The sequence below is a fragment of the Oncorhynchus tshawytscha genome, unplaced genomic scaffold (genome assembly GCF_018296145.1).
Source record: "Oncorhynchus tshawytscha isolate Ot180627B unplaced genomic scaffold, Otsh_v2.0 Un_contig_8410_pilon_pilon, whole genome shotgun sequence".
NCBI lineage: Eukaryota > Metazoa > Chordata > Actinopteri > Salmoniformes > Salmonidae > Oncorhynchus > Oncorhynchus tshawytscha.
This window is the reverse complement of record NW_024609226.1, coordinates 40,522-59,831: the sequence shown is the minus strand read 5'-3', so window position 1 is coordinate 59,831 and position 19,310 is coordinate 40,522. Positions and strand designations below refer to the sequence as shown.

The 19,310-nt window shown below is 46.6% G+C and overlaps 2 protein-coding genes across 3 annotated transcripts in view; both read right to left on the bottom strand.

Annotated features, from left to right (window-relative positions):
• Positions 1–204: 204 nt before the first annotated feature.
• LOC112241750 (tumor necrosis factor receptor superfamily member 6B) lies at positions 205–3,161 on the bottom strand. Its single transcript, XM_024409789.2, is given in 6 exon segments — positions 205–693; positions 1,739–1,860; positions 2,092–2,210; positions 2,212–2,275; positions 2,423–2,828; positions 3,111–3,161. Coding segments are annotated over 6 exon segments (1,026 nt in total). The 5' UTR covers positions 3,156–3,161; the 3' UTR covers positions 205–423.
• Positions 3,162–10,620: 7,459 nt separating this feature from the next.
• The window catches only part of LOC121844452 (tumor necrosis factor receptor superfamily member 11B-like), a 38,010-nt gene continuing 29,320 nt past the window's right edge, over positions 10,621–19,310 (bottom strand). The window contains exons 3-6 of one of the 2 annotated variants that reach the window (XM_042314558.1): positions 14,828–15,052; positions 11,411–11,433; positions 11,108–11,296; positions 10,621–10,823 (exon numbers count right to left, since the gene is read on the bottom strand). In XM_042314558.1, coding sequence (XP_042170492.1) covers positions 10,689–10,823; positions 11,108–11,296; positions 11,411–11,433; positions 14,828–15,052 — 572 coding nt within the window. In that variant the 3' untranslated portion in view covers positions 10,621–10,688. Of the gene's footprint in view, positions 10,824–11,107; positions 11,297–11,410; positions 11,434–11,672; positions 11,696–14,827; positions 15,053–19,310 lie in introns of both variants that reach the window. The other variant, XM_042314557.1, reaches the window with a different exon arrangement.

The window sequence follows — 19,310 nt, the reverse complement described above, 5'->3', positions numbered from 1 at the left end:
GATAAGACAACGACAGTATGAAGGGAGAACCACTCTGTGAGGTATTAGATGACAGTGTGAAGGGAGAACCACTGTGTGAGGTATTAGATAAGAAGACAACAACAGTATGAAGGGAGAACCACTGTGTGAGGTATTAGATAAGACAACGACAGTATGAAGGGATAACCACTGTGTGAGGTATTAGATAAGAAGACAATGACAGTGTGAAGGTGGTGTCATGGCTTTAGTAGGAACAAGGACCATCTCGTTCCCTGAGGACTGACAGTAATGTTTCATTATTTGACCAGGACAAAGCAGACACATTGTACAACCATAACTGACCAGTATTTTGGAACAGTGAACACACAGGCATACAGCACAGTGGTTTACAGTAGTATATTCATGATCACTGTAGGCTGTATGGTACTGTATCCAATCTGTGAGTTATTCAGATTGAGAAACCTCTTCTACATCACAGTGAGGCGATGAGGTCACCCCGTTTCTAACCGAGTTACACTCAGAGGCTTCCTGTAACTCCCTCATCTTCCCCTCTAGTCTCTCGGCCATCACACTCTGATGGGTCTTCCTCAGTATTTCAGGGAGTCTCCTCAGGTCTTCCTCTGAGGCATCCCTGATCCAGTCCTTCACCTGGCCCTGCAAGAGGCCTCTCTGGCCGGACTGGGAGAGGCTGCTGGCTGGGTGCTGCTGCTGCTCCTGCTCAAATAAAATCAAATTCAACTTTATTTAAATTGCATTTAAAATTGAGGCACATTTTCAAATAATAAAATGTAGGAGAAATACAACAGAAGGCAAATACAAGAGAATAATGAAGTGAAATCATTGATTAAAGGCCAGGTTAAATGTAAACCTCTAACTGTGTGTGTTGGTCATTTGGTATTTAATTAGGATCCCCGTTAGTTGTTGCCAGAGCAGCATTACTCTTCCTGGGTCCCACACGCAACATAAACCAGGACATAATACAGAACATGAATAGACAACAACAGCTTAACAACAGAACTACATCACTGTACAGTGGGGCAAAAAAGTATTTAGTCAGCCACCAATTGTGCAAGTTCTCCCACTTAAAAAGATGAGAGAGGCCTGTAATTTTCATCATAGGTACACTTCAACTATGACAGACAAAATGAGAAAAAAAAATACAGAAAATCACATTGTAGGATTTTTAATGAATTTATTTGCAAATTATGGTGGAAAATAAGTATTTGGTCACCTACAAACAAGCAAGATTTCTGGCTCTCACAGACCTGTAACTTCTTCTTTAAGAGGCTCCTCTGTCCTCCACTCGTTACCTGTATTAATGGCACCTGTTTGAACTTGTTATCAGTATAAAAGACACCTGTCCACAAGTATTGAGATAAACTTTTGTTATTGACCAAATACTTATTTTCCACCATAATTTGCAAATAAATTCATTAAAAATCCTACAATGTGGTTTTCTGGATTTTTTCTAATTTTGTCTGTCATAGTTGAAGTGTACCTATGATGAAAATTACAGGCCTCTCTCATCTTTTTAAGTGGAAGAACTTGCACAATTGGTGGCTGACTAAATACTTTTTGCCCCACTGTAAAACAAGAGAAATATAACTAAGGTTCTGTACTGACTCAAAACAGAGGAAAACAAGACAGAGACCTGCTATTCTAGGTCTCCATTTCTCATGTATGTGTTCATATATGACATTACATTCAGTAGCATCGATCAGTGCAGACACACACAATACTTAGGGTCTGTCTCTCTAACCTGGTGCTCCTGCTCCTCTTCAGTGGCCATCAACCTCCAGACCAGCTTCCTCAGCTTCACCACTCTCATCTTGTGATGAGTGAAGAAGTCAGGAAGGAAAGTTCTGAGTAGTTTAAACTCACCTGCCAACGAGGAAAACATTTTGATGTGTCTGTCAGTAACACTAACGTAATACTAATGCATAATACCAATGTAATACAAAAATATACGAATATTACTTTCATTACATTTCATAAAAGTCTGCAATAAATAAAATATAGACCACCAATTCTGTTTCAGTATTTGGGTTTGAAATACACCACAGCTAAAAACAAAAGTCAATATCAAGATCTTGTCGATAATGTGATACCCACCTCCATCTTTCAGTTCTTCACAGGAAAGGGCGCAGAGGTTGTCGTGCCAACACGTACCCCTGAGGACCGTCTTCCGCCCCAGTGACGCGCAATCCGTGTGATTTACGCACAGCGCGCGAAGAAGTGCTGTAGGAGAAGGAACCGGGAGGGCATTTTTCACACTCTGTGTCCGTCTCCGTCGTACCTGTGGGGGCATTTGACATTTTTAAACACATGTATATTACTATTTGTCCGTTATAAACCGTTATATACCGTTTTTCGATCTATCTGCAAAATAACGCTATTGCGCAAAGACGGAAATGGTGATATATCTGTCCATTCTGTTTCTTACCTCTCCGTTTCACCCCGTAGCCAGAAGGACACTCCGAGTGTCTGATACAGAAATCGGCGTCCCAGTAATATCCTCCTTTGCACTCACACACCCTGTCATTGAGGACCGAGCACTCCTCCTTGACCACCTGGTGCTCCCCACAGAACGTGCCGCAGTACAGGCACTTGTGCAGGTAGTTCCAGTACTGAGTGTAGTGGCCTGATGGACATGGTGTACACACGGTCTGCGTGGTGGCGGTGCAGTGCGCAGACATGTGATGGCCAGGTGGACAGCGATGACAGGTGAGTAACTGGCCGGTGGAGGAGTCCAGGTGGTGATACGTGGCGGGGGTCTGACTTTGAAGAACCTCTTTCGTTGCGCTACAGCTGAGATCAACCGACGCCAGCACTACGAGGATTGTGAACAACTGTAAATATAAGAAAATAATGCACTTTGTTTAGAGCACGTTGTGACAATACATTTGATTGATATAAAGGTTTCAACTGTAGGCTAAGGGGCTACCAATTTATTACACAACATTATTGTAAAATGGACTAATAATTACAAACAGCTTTTTGTCATGGCAACACATTCACATTGTACAATATACCGAAATATGTAACTTTAAAATGTTGCAATATATAAATAATGTGTTAAAAAGGAACATCCTTGTATGTGTCATTATCCCATCATGAGAAGAGTGACTCACCATGTTGATGTTGTCGCTTGTCCAGCTGTAAAAGGACTTGATCATGGATCCTTCTCTGCCCTTTATCGTCAACCGTGGACTAGAAAGAGGAAGGGGAGGAGTCATATCCTCTATTGTGGGCTGATTCAGACCTTATCGCCCTTTATCGTCAACGGTGGACTAGAAAGAGGAAGGGGAGGAGTCAGGAGACATGCCCTCTATTAGATCATATTATAACACCTTCACAACACACCTGGTGTCCCCTATTAGTTATAACACACCTGGTGTCCCCAATTAGTCACAACACGCCTGGTGTCCCCAATTAGTCACAACACGCCTGGTGTCCCCAATTAGTCATAACACGCCTGGTGTCCCCAATTAGTCATAACACACCTGGTGTCCCCAATTAGTCATAACACGCCTGGTGTCCCCTATTAGTCATAACACACCTGGTGTCCCCAGTTAGTCACAACACACCTGGTGTCACCAGTTAGTCATAACACGCCTGGTGTCCCCAGTTAGTCATAACACACCTGGTGTCCCAGTTAGTCACAACACACCTGGTGTCCCAGTTAGTCATAACACACCAGGTGTCCCCAGTTAGTCATAACACACCTGGTGTCCCCAGTTAGTCATAACACACCTGGTGTCCCCAGTTAGTCATAACACACCTGGTGTCCCCAGTTAGTCATAACACGCCTGGTGTCCCAGTTAGTCATAACACACCTGGTGTCCCCAGTTAGTCATAACACACCTGGTGTCCCCAGTTAGTCATAACACACCTGGTGTCCCCAGTTAGTCATAACACACCTGGTGTCCCCAGTTAGTCATAACACGCCTGGTGTCCCCAGTTAGTCATAACACACCTGGTGTCCCCAGTTAGTCATAACACACCTGGTGTCCCCAGTTAGTCATAACACACCTGGTGTCCCCAGTTAGTCATAACACACCTGGTGTCCCCAGTTAGTCATAACACACCTGGTGTCCCCAGTTAGTCATAACACACCTGGTGTCCCAGTTAGTCATAACACACCTGGTGTCCCCAGTTAGTCATAACACACCTGGTGTCCCAGTTAGTCATAACACACCTGTGTCCCCAGTTAGTCATAACACACCTGGTGTCCCCAGTTAGTCATAACACACCTGGTGTCCCCAGTTAGTCATAACACACCTGGTGTCCCCAGTTAGTCATAACACACCTGGTGTCCCCAGTTAGTCATAACACACCTGGTGTCCCCAGTTAGTCATAACACACCTCCCCAGTGATAACACACCTGGTTGCATCACTGGTGTCCTGAGTCCTGACTGGTGGCACCTGCTCGGCCTCCTACCGCAAGGCAATACAGAGGGTAATGCGTATGGCCCAAGCTTCCCGCCGTCCAGGACCTCTATACCAGGCGGTGTCAGAGGAAGGCCCTAAAAATTGTCAAAGACTCCCCTGTCATAGACTGTTCTCTCTGCTACTGCACAGCAAGAGATACCGGAGCGCCAAGTCTAGGTCCAAAACGCTTCTAACAGCTTCTACCCCCAATCCATAAGACTCCTGAACAGCTAATCAAATGGCCATCCAGACTATTTGCATTGCCCCCCCCCCTCTTTTACACTGCTACTACTCTCTATTTATGGTTTATGCATAGTCACTTTAACTGTACCTACATGTACATATTACTCGACTAACCGGTGCCCCCGCACATTGACTCTGTACCGGTACCCCTGTATATAACCTCCACATTGACTCTGTACCGGTACCCCTGTATATAACCTCCACATTGACTCTGTACCGGTACCCCCTGTATATAACCGCCACATTGACTCTGTACCGGTACCCCTGTATATAGCCTCCACATTGACTCTGTACCGGTACCCCTGTATATAGCCTCCACATAGACTCTGTACCGGTACCCCAGTATATAGCCCCCACATTGACTCTGTACCGGTACCCACTGTATATAGCCTCCACATTGACTCTGTACCGGTACCCCCAGTATATAGCCCCCACATTGACTCTGTACCGGTACCCCTGTATATAGCCTCCACATTGACTCTGTACTGGTACCCCTGTATATAGCCTCCACATTGACTCTGTATCCCCCCTGTATATAGCCTCCACATTAACTCTGTACTGGTACCCCTGTATATAGCCTCCACATTGACTCTGTACTGGTACCCCTGTATATAGCCTCCACATTGACTCTGTACTGGTACCCCTGTATATAGCCTCCACATTGACTCTGTACTGGTACCCCTGTATATAGCCTCCACATTTTACTTCTGACTCTGTACTGGTACCCCAGTGCATGTATATAGCCTCCTACTGTTATTTTACTTCTGACTTTTTTTAATTCATTTTTGTTCCATATAGCTGTATTAGCCTCCATTTTTGTAAGGCCTCACACAGATGCTGTATTTGTGACTAATACAATTTGATTTGAGATGTGTTACCCACACATTAATGCTGATATCATTTGTATCCCACTAGGCCATTATTAAAGATCTTTAATTAACAAGACATAAGGATACTTTAGATCCATCTGCCTGGCTCTCAGTCACACACACACACACACACACATTCTCACTCTTACTTCCCATGACAACCAAACATGTCTATAAAAAGGTCTGTAAAGGTCACCACTACTTCCTAAAGGTAAAAATGTGGAAGGGCTGCTGGGTCCTCATGTAGACCACAGCAGAACAGTCTTTAAAGGTCAGCTGACCAGACTCTAACCTGGTCCCAGATCTAGTTTGTACTGTCTTACCAACTCCTATGGTCATGCCAATGACAATAGGACTTGGGATCAGGCTAGACTCTGGTCAGCTGACCTTTAAAGATATCATAATAACATGTATGACAACATTATGATCCTCTGTAGGAAGTTACCCTGACTACACACTCCTGACAACCAAACAAGGAGCTCTGGTTCCTTTCTGAGGAGCAAGGTGAGATGGCGTGAAACGGCAGTAGGTACAAAGCAACATCAAACCAACAGGGATCAGACTAGTTGTAACCAGATCAGACTAGTTGTAACCAGATCAGACTAGTTCTAACCAGATGAGACTAGTTGTAACCAGATGAGACTAGTTGTACCCAGATCAGACTAGTTGTAACCAGGTCAGACTAGTGTAACCAGATCAGACTAGTTGTAACCAGATCAGACTAGTGTACCCAGATCAGACTAGTTCTAACTAGATCAGACTAGTTTTACCCAGATCAGACTAGTTGTAACCAGGTCAGACTCTTCAGACTAGTTTTACCCAGATCAACTAGTTGTAACCAGGTCAGACTAGTTGTAACCAGATCAGACTAGTTGTAACCAAATCAGAGGTAACCAGGTCAGACTGGCCCAGACTCCAGTCACCAGATCAGACTAGTTGATCAACCAGGTCAGACAGTTGTAACCAGATCAACCAACCAGGTCAGACTAGTTCCAGATCAGACTAGTTGTACCCAGACTCAGACTAGTTGAACCAGGTCAGACTAGTTGTAACCAGATCAGACTAGTTGTAACCAGATCAGACTAGTTGTAACCAGATAACTAGGATCAGACTAGTTTTAACCAGGTCAGACTAGTTGTAACCAGATCAGACTAGTTGTAACCAGATCAGACTAGTTGTAACCAGGTCAGACTAGTTGTACCCAGATCAGACTAGTTGTAACCAGATCAGACTAGTTGTAACCAGATCAGACTAGTTGTAACCAGGTCAGACTAGTTGTAACCAGATCAGACTAGTTGTAACCAGATCAGACTAGTTTTACCCAGATCAGACTAGTTGTAACCAGGTCAGACTAGTTGTAACCAGATCAGACTAGTTGTAACCAGGTCAGACTAGTTGTACCCAGATCAGACTAGTTGTAACCCGATGAGACTAGTATAGTCGTAACTAGTTTGATCTGGTTACAACTAGTCTCATCTGGTACAGAGGAGACAATGACCCTAGAAGACATCACAAACAGATCTGGGACCACACTAGTGGAGGTGAGACAGTGAACCGCCTTCCAGGAGACAGAATGACCCAGTGAATAACCTTCCAGGAGACAGAATGACCCAGTGAATAACCTTCCAGGAGACAGAATGACCCAGTGAATAACCTTCCAGGAGACAGAATGACCCAGTGAATAACCTTCCAGGAGACAGAATGACCCAGTGAATAACCTTCCAGGAGACAGAATGACCCAGTGAATAACCTTCCAGGAGACAGAATGACAGTGAATAACCTTCCAGGAGACAGAATGACCCAGTGAATAACCTTCCAGACAGAACCAGGAGACAGAATAGTTGAATGATAACCTTCCAGGAGACAGAATGACTAGTTCTAACCTTCCAGAGACAGAATGACCCAGAATAGTGAATAACCTTCCAGGAGACAGAATGACCCAGTGAATAACCTTCCAGATCAGACTGAGTGAATAACCTTCCAGGAGACAGTGACAGAATAACTTCCAGAGACAGAATGACCAGTGAATAACCAGGAGACAGAATGAGTGAATAACCAGGAGACAGAATGACCCAGTGAATAACCTTCCAGGAGACAGAATGACCCAGTGAATAACCTTCCAGGAGACAGAATGACCCAGTGAATAACCTTCCAGGAGACAGAATGACCCAGTGAATAACCTTCCAGGAGACAGAATGACCCAGTGAATAACCTTCCAGGAGACAGAATGACCCAGTGAATAACCTTCCAGGAGACAGAATGACCCAGTGAATAACCTTCCAGGAGACAGGAATAGAGACAGAATGACCCAGTGAATAACCTTCCAGGAGACAGAATGACCCAGTGAATAACCTTCCAGGAGACAGAATGACCCAGTGAATAACCTTCCAGGAGACAGAATGACCCAGTGAATAACCTTCCAGGAGACAGAATGACCCAGTGAATAACCTTCCAGGAGACAGAATGACCCAGTGAATAACCTTCCAGGAGACAGAATGACCCAGTGAATAACCTTCCAGGAGACAGAATGACCCAGTGAATAACCTTCCAGGAGACAGAATGACCCAGTGAATAACCTTCCAGGAGACAGAATGACCCAGTGAATAACCTTCCAGGAATGAACCTTCCAGGAGACAGAATGACCCAGTGAATAACCTTCCAGGAGACAGAATGACCCAGTGAATAACCTTCCAGGAGACAGAATGACCCAGTGAATAACCTTCCAGGAGACAGAATGACCCAGTGAATAACCTTCCAGGAGAATAACAGGAGACAGAATGACCCAGTGAATAACCTTCCAGGAGACAGAATGACCCAGTGAATAACCTTCCAGGAGACAGAATGACCCAGTGAATAACCTTCCAGGAGACAGAATGACCTTCCAGTGAATAATAACCTTCCAGGAGACAGAATGACCCAGTGAATAACCTTCCAGGAGACAGAATGACCCAGTGAATAACCTTCCAGGAGACAGAATGACCCAGTGAATAACCTTCCAGGAGACAGAATGACCCAGTGAATAACCTTCCAGGAGACAGAATGACCCAGTGAATAACCTTCCAGGAGACAGAATGACCCAGTGAATAACCTTCCAGGAGACAGAATGACCCAGTGAATAACCTTCCAGGAGACAGAATGACCCAGTGAATAACCTTCCAGGAGACAGAATGACCCAGTGAATAACATTCACATACTAATTTTGCAGTAGAGTAAAGATGAGTCAAGTCATTTCATAGAACAGGACGGACATTTTTATTTTACCTTTATTTAACTAGGCAAGTCAGTTAAGAACAAATTCTTATTTTCAATGACAGCCTAGGAACAATTGCCTTGTTCAGGGGCAGAACGACAGATTTGTACCTTGTCAGCTCGGGGATTTGAACTTGCAACCTTCCGGTTACTAGTCCAACGCTCTAACCACTAGGCAACCCTGCCGCCCCCTACATATCAGCTGTACACTGAAGCTTCACATAAACACTATATTTCCAAGGAAGGAATACCACATCCTTATTGAGTAAGTGTATTCCTGTTTCTTCCTGTTTCTTAATGAATGCCCGTAACAAGACTGAGTCAATAGGAGGAGTGGTGTGTATCAGAAGTCCGTCAGACACATGTTACTGCAAGGAGAGTAACGACACCAGGGCTCTACATTCACACTAACGTAAGGGGAAATAAAAACAATACAACACTTGTCATTTAAAAAAAAAACATACAACAATTTTATCAAATGGATTTTAATCAGATAATTCGACATAATGTTTACAAATGTTAAGGACATGAAAAGGGCTGGTCCAACCAAAAACATCCCAAATAAAGATCCATACCTTTTTTATACAAAAATGATTTACAAAACAAATCCCTTCAGCTACAAACAAACAACATTCAAACCTGCAGCATTCAGAATCCAGTTTTTTTTTTAATAGAGAAATAAAAATAAGCTTTTACAAACAAATTTGGTAAGAAAAATTACATTTAAAGAAAACAAATTGCACTCCTTTGTACATTCATAAAAGCTGACAATGTTTGAAATGTTTTGACAGTGTCAATAGAGCTTTGGATGTCAGCAGTCCACACAGAACAGCGGGGGTGGCACCCTATTCCCTATATAGTGCACTACTTTTGACCAGGGCCAATTGGGTAGTAGTGCACTATATAGGGAATAGGGTTCCATTTGGAACGCACACAGGAGGAAACATTTCATTATGAAATAAATCTCCTCCTTTTAAAACAGTGAAAAAGCAAGACGACCCCTCTTCCCTATCACCCTCCCTTCCCTATCACCCTCCCTTCCCTATCACCCTCCCTTCCCTATCACCACCCCCTTCCCTATCACCACCCCCTTCCCTATCACCCTTCCCTATCACCCTCCACCCACTCCCTTCCCTATCACCCCCCTTCCCTATCACCCCCCTTCCCTATCACCCTCCCTTCCCTATCACCACCCACTTCCCTATCACCACCCCCTTCCCTATCACCCCTTCCCTATCCCCCCCTTCCCTATCACCATCACCCCACTTCCCTATCACCACCCCCTTCCCTTCCCCTATCACCATCACCCCCCTTCCCAATCACCACCCCCTTCCCTTCCCTATCACCCCTCTACCTCACCTTAAAAACACCAGACTATATACACATTTTAAATAGTTTTCTCTTTTCGCTAAGGTTGGAATCAATTCCATTTTTAATTCAGTCAATTCAGCAAGTGAATTCAAATTCATATTCACAAACAGAAATAAAAATCCTCATGAATTGAATTTCCACTAAATTGACCCCAACCCTGTTTTTTCACACAGTTAGGACTAATCCTAATTTACATTTTAATGGAATTTTCACTTAGTCATGCATTGATATCAATGGGAGACCAAGTGAAAATTTGACGTAAGTGGACGTTAGGATCCACCCCATCAGACCTGGGTTGCAAATACTTGAAACATGAATTTACAACCTTTATCTGACCCTGATTGAGCTTGTCTGGAGCAATAAACCAATAGAAACATCACAAAAACGTCAAACCCCATCCATCTGACACTCCAGGCAGACTCTAACAAATTCTACATTTTTTAAGTATTTGAAACCCAGTTCTGCCCCTCCCCTCCCCCACCTTAGACCCGCCCCATTTCTCCTATTGGTTGAAGGGTTTGGTGTTGAAGCAGGTCCCGTCCTCGATCATGTTGAGGAACATCTTCTCGTACATCTTGTGTATGGAGGAGGTGGAGATGATCCGGTTGATCTTCTTGATGCTCCTGAGGAGCGGGCGTGGTGCCCCTGCTGCCGAAGCCTGCTCAGGCTGTGAGCCAGACCCTTTCATTGATGGAATAATAGATTAGCTTTTATTTTGACCATTTAAACAAATACATACACTGACTACATTGTTTTAACGATCAAGGAGAACACAAAGTGATCAAGTCAGTTACTCCGTCTTCTCCATTGCGGTGCTTTTATCAAAGGAAACCCAACACTCTTCTAATTGGATAATCTTATCTTGTTGTTGGTACGTAGAAAAGGAAAATGAGGAATGTCCACAGTCATAATTGGTCTAGATTAAGGCAGGCGTGTTAATGTGCATGGTGGTGGCGGACCAATACCTTATTGATGTCCAGGTCCTTGTTCTGGTTCTTCCAAAGGTGTAGGAGCTGCAGGAGGTACTGCTGGGATCGGCATGAGGAGACCACGGCCCTGATGTCTTCCTCGTGAGCCCGGACCCCTGGAAGACTCTTCATCACCATCATCAGGTCACCCAGGGTCAAGTTCTTCAAACCCGCACACCTGGACACCTCTTCAAACCCGCACACCTGGGACACCTTACGCTCACAGTGGTTCACACCTGAGATAACAGGGTAGAGGAGGAACTCAGGTTAAACTGATACTACTGTAAGACACCTGGACACCTTACGCTCACAGTGGTTCACACCTGAGATAACAGGGTAGAGGAGGAACTCAGGTTAAACTGATACTACTGTAAGACACCTGGACACCTTACACTCACAGTGGTTCACACCTGAGATAACAGGGTAGAGGAGGGAACTCAGGTTAAACTGATACTACTGTAAGACACCTGGACACCTTATGCTCACAGTGGTTCACACCTGAGACAACAGGGTAGAGGAGGGACTCAGGTTAAACTGATACTACTGTAAGACACCTGGACACCTTACGCTCACAGTGGTTCACACCTGAGATAACAGGGTCAGAGGAGAACTCAGGTTAAACTGATACTACTGTAAGACACCTGGACTCCTTCTGACAGCTGGACAAAGGATAGGGAGAAAGTTTAATGATACTATCAGCTGGAAGGCTGCCACTTAACCAACGGTTATGGATGAGGAACTCAGGTTAGAACATCAGGGAAATTGAAAACTAATTTGTAGAACAAACAGCTGACTGAAGACGGGATGGCTGGGAACACTCGTGGTGGTTGAGTCAGTCTCTGCTATAACATGGACTCTACAGTGTGATGAAACTTTGTTGCTCCAGGCTGAAAAGAAGCAAGGTGCTGTAGCAGACAGCTGGATTAGGTTGCCTAGGCAACCCCTCCCCATTTGTATTGTCTTTGTTGTTGTTGCTATTCCAACGGTTATATTAAACAGCTGACTGCGGTCATTTGGCTGACCAATAACCATCATCTAAAATACCACCCCTAACCTGGACACCCCTAACCTGGACACCCCAACCTGGACACCCTTAACCTGGACAGCCCTAACCTGGACAGCCCTTGGAACCTGGACAGCCCTAACCTGGACACCCTTAACCTGGACACCCTTAACCTGGACACCCTTGGAACCTGGACAGCCCTAACCTGGACAGCCCTAACCTGGACACCCTGGACACCCTAACCTGGACACCCTTAACCTGGACACTCTTAACCTGGACACCCCATACCAGCCCTAACCTGGTCACCCCTAACCTGGACACCCCTAACCTGGACACCCTTAACCTGGACACCCCATACCAGCCCTAACCTGGACAGCCCTAACCTGGACACCCCTAACCTGGACAGCCCTAACCTGGACACCCCTAACCTGGACAGCCCTAACCTGGACACCCTTAACCTGGACACCCCTAACCTGGACACCCTTAACCTGGACAGCACCCTAACCTGGAACCTGGACACCCCCTGGACACGTGGACACATTTAACCTGGACACCCTTAACCTGGACACCCCATACCAGCCCTAACCTGGACACCCCTAACCTGGACACCCCTAACCTGGACACCCTTAACCTGGACAGCCCTAACCTGGACACCCTTAACCTGGACACCCTTAACCTGGACACCCCATACCAGCCCTAACCTGGACACCCCTAACCTGGACACCCTGGAACCTGGACACCCCATACCAGCACCCCAACCTGGACACCCCTAACCTGGACACCCCTAACCTGGACAGCCCTAACCTGGACACCCTTAACCTGGACACCCCTAACCTGGACAGCCCTAACCTGGACACCCCTAACCTGGACACCCTTAACCTGGACACCCTTAACCTGGACACCCTTAACCTGGACACCCCATACCAGCCCTAACCTGGACACCCCTAACCTGGACACCCTTAACCTGGACACCCTTAACCTGGACACCCCTAACCTGGACACCCCTAACCTGGACACCCTTAACCTGGACAGCCCTAACCTGGACACCCTTAACCTGGACACTCTTAACCTGGACACCCCATACCAGCCCTAACCTGGACACCCCTAACCTGGACACCCCTAACCTGGACACCCCTAACATGGACACCCCTAACCTGGACACCCCTAACCTGGACACCCCTAACCTGGACAGCCCTAACCTGGACACCCTTAACCTGGACACCCTTAACCTGGACAGCCCTAACCTGGACACCCTTAACCTGGACACTCCTAACCTGGACACTCCTTAACCTGGAACCTGGACACCCTTAACCTGGACACCCCATACCAGCCCTAACCTGGACACCCTAACCTGGACACCCCTAACCTGGACACCCCCTGGACACCTGGACACCACTAACCTAACCTGGACAGCCCCTAACCTGGGACACCCTAACCTGGACACCCCTAACCTGGACACCCTGGACACCCTAACCTGGACACCCTAACCTGGACAGCCCTAACCTGGACACCCCTAATCTGGACACCCTTAACCTGGACACCCTTAACCTGGACACCCTTAACCTGGACACCCCATACCAGCCCTAACCTGGACACCCCTAACCTGGACACCCTAACCTGGACACCCTAACCTGGACACCCCTAACCTGGACACCCTTAACCTGGACACCCTAACCTGGACACCCCTAACCTGGACACCCCTAACCTGGACACCCCTAACCTGGACACCCATTAACCTGGACACCCTAACCTGGAACCTGGACCTGGACACCCTAACCTGGACACCCCTAACCTGGACAGCCCTAACCTGGACACCCTTAACCTGGACCTGGATACCCTAACCTGGATACCCCCTAACCTGGACACCCCTAACCTGGACACCCTTAACCTGGACAGCCCTAACCTGGACACCCCGAACCTGGACACATTTAACCTGGACACCCCTAACCTGGACAGCCCTAACCTGGACACCCTTAACCTGGACACCCCTAACCTGGACACCCCTAACCTGGACATCCTGAGACAACAGGTGGACACCCCTAACCTGGACAGCCCTAACCTGGACACCCCTAACCTGGACAGCCCTAACCTGGACACCCCTAACCTGGACACCCTGAGACAACAGGGTGGACACCCCTAACCTGGACAGCCCTAACCTGGACACCTTCCACTCACAGTGGTTCACTGGATAATAGATATGATGAGCCCAGGACATAACAGGACCCTCTCATTGGATAATAGATATGATGAGTCCAGGACATAACAGGACCCTCTCACTGGATAATAGATATGATGAGCCCAGGACATAACAGGACCCTCTCACTAGATAATAGATATGATGAGCCCAGGACATAACAGGACCCTCTCATTGGATAATAGATATGATGAGCCCAGGACATAACAGGACCCTCTCACTAGATAATAGAAATGATGAGCCCAGGACATAACAGGACCCTCTCACTAGATAATAGATATGATGAGCCCAGGACATAACAGGACCCTCTCACTAGATAATAGATATGATGAGCCCAGGACATAACAGGACCCTCTCACTAGATAATAGATATGATGAGCCCAGGACATAACAGGACCCTCTCACTAGATAATAGACATGATGAGCCCAGGACATAACAGGACCCTCTCATTGGATAAAAGTCTTTAGAACTCATATGCAGCAGCCAATAGCAGAGCTCTACTAAACGGATCCTACTGACCTTGAATGATGCCGTAGAGTTTAACCTGGTCTTTGTTCTGTTCTCTCCAGAGTCTCAACAGGAGTAGTATCTGCTGCTGGGGGGAGCAGGCCTTCTTAAGCCTCTCCAGACTCTTCCTGTCCACCCTCTTCCCAGGCAGGCTCTCCAGGAGACGCTCCAGGGGGACGGAGGACAGACGGAGAGACGCCAGAGACTGGAAGATGGCCTCCTCACACAGCGACACGTCTGAGACAGAGAGGGAGAGAGAGAGAGAGGACACTGACGTTACATCCTGGTACTCAGGTACATGTTTTCTTTCCGATACATTGAGATGTTGATTGATTCTGTGTGAAGAGACAGATGTGTTTGGTTTACTCTATTGGGACCATAATTGTATCCTATTCCAGAAACAGCCTTTCTATTTCAGGTTCTATCAAATAAACATTCATTTATTCTATTGAACAGATATCAAATCACTAGATGGTGAGCACCAGTTCACATGAAGACCTCAACGCCTGCGGAGATGGACCTCAACCTTCCCCTGATACGGCTCACTGTGATACGTCACACAGCAGACCTGCTGTGATGGAACAAAGGTGTTCTGTGTGTGTGCATCGTTCTGGTTCTAGAACTCAGTACTGTGTTTGGGTCTCCTGGGAGACTCATCAGGCTCACTCTGATGTGGTGTGTGTGTGTGTGTGTGTGTGTGTGTGTGTGTGTGTGTGTGTGTGTGTGTGTAATGGAGGGTATCCAGTCATTACCAGACCAGATAATGAAAACATCACTTCCTCTCACTTCTTTGTTCCATCCCAGCGGCGACACACTCATTTCCCTCACAGCCTCTCCTCCTTCATCCTTATGTACTTCTGGCTTCGTTCCTAAGTCTGTAGTTGACTCTAAAGTGCACCGCATTCCCTTTATAGTGCACTACATTTGACCAGGGCCAATAGGGCTCTGGTCAAAAGGAGTGCACTATATAGGTAATAGGGTGCCATTTTTGGGATGCAGGTCTGACCTACAGCAGGGCTGACTTGGTTGGGAGTTACCCTGGTGGTGGGGTGTGGGGTTACACTGATGCCATGATTACTGTATTTATGTCATAACCTTTAAACACCTGCAATGTGCAATGATGGAAAAGTACTGGGTAAATGGAGATGTACTGCTTCAAGTTCTCAGGATGAGAATCGTCTGCACCTGCTGATAGTCACACAGCCTCAAGGACGAGATAGTAGAGAGAAACCACAGTCTAGACCTGTTTTTCTCATCTTAGATACTTTGTTTCAAATCCAATGCAACAATGTTATGATATGATTGACGGTAGATCGTATAAAGAGCGTTGTCTCCTGTTTCACCACACAGATCGTTACGATAGACTACTGAGGTACTCTGCATGTGAATCTCTGTCTGCAATTACATTTTATTACTAACGAGTTTAATACCAAAGTTCCTGTGTCATCTATCTGGAAGACTGATTGTTGAAGGAAACTGACATCACCCCATGCAAAGGACCACCCAACTTAGAGCAGGTCTGACTTACAGCAGGTCTGATTTATAGCAGGTCTGATTTACAGCAGGTCTGACTTACAGCAGGTCTGACTTACAGCAGGTCTGACTTACAGCAGGTCTGACTTACAGCAGGTCTGACTTACAGCAGGTTACTGATTTACAGCAGGTCTGATTTACAGCAGGTCTGATTTACAGCAGGTCTGATTTACAGCAGGTCTGACTTAGAGCAGGTCTGACTTAGAGCAGGTCTGATTTACAGCAGGTCTGATTTACAGCAGGTCTGACTTAGAGCATTTTCTCAAATCTAAACCAACGGCTTAGACATATTTCCTCTCAATTTGACATTTTTACTTCAAACTATTTTCTAATTCTTTGCAAACGATCTGCGGTGTCACCATAGAAATACAACGACTGAATCATTGTAATTGTATGTGTGTCGTATCCTACGAAAACAAATCCTGAATGAATTGTTAAGGAGAGCGTCAGTCCCCAGGGAAAGTAACAGTTCTGGGTGTTCTACTCTGAGAGTTGTTAGTCATCCTATAGGAACTCAGTTTCATGTGAAGAGTTGATTCTCATGGAAGTCAACCTCCCCTGACACGGCTCATTGTGATACATCACACAGCAGAGATGGTGTGATGGAAGACAGGTGTTCTGTGTGCATCGTTCAGGTTCTAGAATGAGAACTCAGTACTGTGTTTGGTCTCCTGGGAGACTCATCAGGCTCAGTCTAATGTGTTGTGGTTCTGTGGTGTGTGTGTATGTGTGTGTGTGTATGGTGTATGTGTGTGTGTTCTCAGCAGCATTCTTCATGGTTTCAGCCTGAGTAAGACCCAAACTGGCGGCCTGTGAGCAAAGAAACAAACATGTTTTTCATGGTTGGGCATAAGATACTGTAAAAACACCAGCAAATCAGCTCCAATTGATTTTAATTTAGGAAATCTGTTCCCAAGTATTCCCACGTATACTAGAAAGACACGTGATCGTAAACTTTTTTATTTTATTTAACCTTTATTTAACTTGGCAAGTCAGATAAGAACAAATTCCTATTTACAATGACGGCCTAACCGGGGGACGACGATGGGATGTGAGCCATTTGTGAGCCGCCCTATGGGGATGTGAGCCGCCCTATGGGAATGTGAGCCGCCCTATGGATGTGAGCCGCCTCCGCCCTATAGATGTGAGCCGCCCTATGGAATGTGAGCCGCCCTATGGAGCCTATGGAATGTGTGGGAGCCGCCCATATGGGATGTGAGCCGCCCTATGGGATGTGAGCCGCCCTATGGAATGGGATGAGCCGCCCTGGGATGGAGCGCCCTATGGGATGAGCCGCCCTATGGAATGTGATGCCGCCCTATGTGAATGGGATGAGCCGCCCGCCCTATGATGGAATGTGAGCCGCCCTATGTGAGATGAATGAGCCGCCCTGTGGGATGTGAGCCGCCCTATGGGATGTGAGCCGCACCTATGGGATGTGTGAGCGCACCCCCTATGGGATGTGAGCACCCTGGGATGGGCGCCCTATGGGATGTGAGGCGCCCTGGGATGGGATGGGATGTGAGGCGCCCTATGGGATGTGAGCCGCCTTATGGGATGTGAGCCGCCCTATGGGAAGTGAGCCGCCCTATGGGTTGTGAGCCGCCCTTATGGGATGTGAGGCGCCCTATGGGGTTGTGAGCCGCCTATGGATTGTGAGCCACTACCCTATACAAATGTATGCAAGGTTTGAAATTATTATTTATTAGTCAAATATTATATATGTTTGGGCTTCTTGCGGGGAATTTGCAGTCTGCAAATGATCTGTAATTGTGTTCCGGCCCCCAGACCATCTGCTCAAGAAAAAAACTGTCTGGAGTTACTGGAGTTAGTGGATGACGCCTGGAGTTATCTGGAGTTAGTGGGATGACGCTTGGAGTTACTGCAGTTAGTGGGATGACGCATCTGAAGTTACTGGAGTTACTGGAGTTAGTGGGATGACGCCTGGAGTTACTGGAGTTAGTGGATGACGCCTGGAGTTACTGAGTTAGTGGGATGACGTCTGGAGTTACTGGAGTTAGTGGGATGACGTCTGGAGTTACTGAGTTAGTGGGATGACGCCTGGAGTTACTGCAGTTAGTGGGATGACGTCTGGAGTTACTGCAGTTAGTGGGATGACGTCTGGAGTTACTGGAGTTAGTGGATGACGTCTGGAGTTACTGCAGTTAGTGGGATGACGTCTGGAGTTACTGCAGTTAGTGGGATGACGTCTGGAGTTACTGCAGTTAGTGGGATGACGCCTGGAGTTACTGGAGTTAGTGGGATGACGTCTGGAGTTACTGGAGTTAGTGGGATGACGCTGGAGTTACTGGAGTTAGTGGATGACGTCTGGAGTTACTGGAGTTAGTGGGATGACGTCTGGAGTTACTGGAGTTAGTGGGATGACGTCTGGAGTTAGTGGGTTGACGTCTGGAGTTAGTGGGATGATGTCTGGAGTTACTGGAGTTAGTGGGATGACGTCTGGAGTTACTGCAGTTAGTGGGATGATGTCTGGAGTTACTGGAGTTAGTGGGATGACACCTGGAGTTACTGCAGTTAGTGGGATGACGTCTGGAGTTACTGCAGTTAGTGGATGATGTCTGGAATTAGGTGGATGACGCCTGGAGTTACTGGAGTTAGTGGGATGACGTCTGGAGTTACTGGAGTTAGTGGGATGATGTCTGGAATTAGTGGGATGACGTCTGGAGTTACTGGAGTTAGTGGGATGATGTCTGGAGTTAGTGGGATGACGTCTGGAGTTAGGTGGATGACGTCTGGAGTTACTGCAGTTAGTGGGATGACGCGTCTGGAGTTACTGGAGTTAGTGGGATGATGTAGACCTGCTGTTCAAGTGAAACGCTGTAGGCAGCTGTGATTAACTGGGTTTCAACCAGTGTTTACCTGCTGAGATCAAGCCTAGGTATTTTCTTGGGGATGGAAAACAGTTTCAGGTGAAGTTACCATTAACCTCTGTTGCACATCT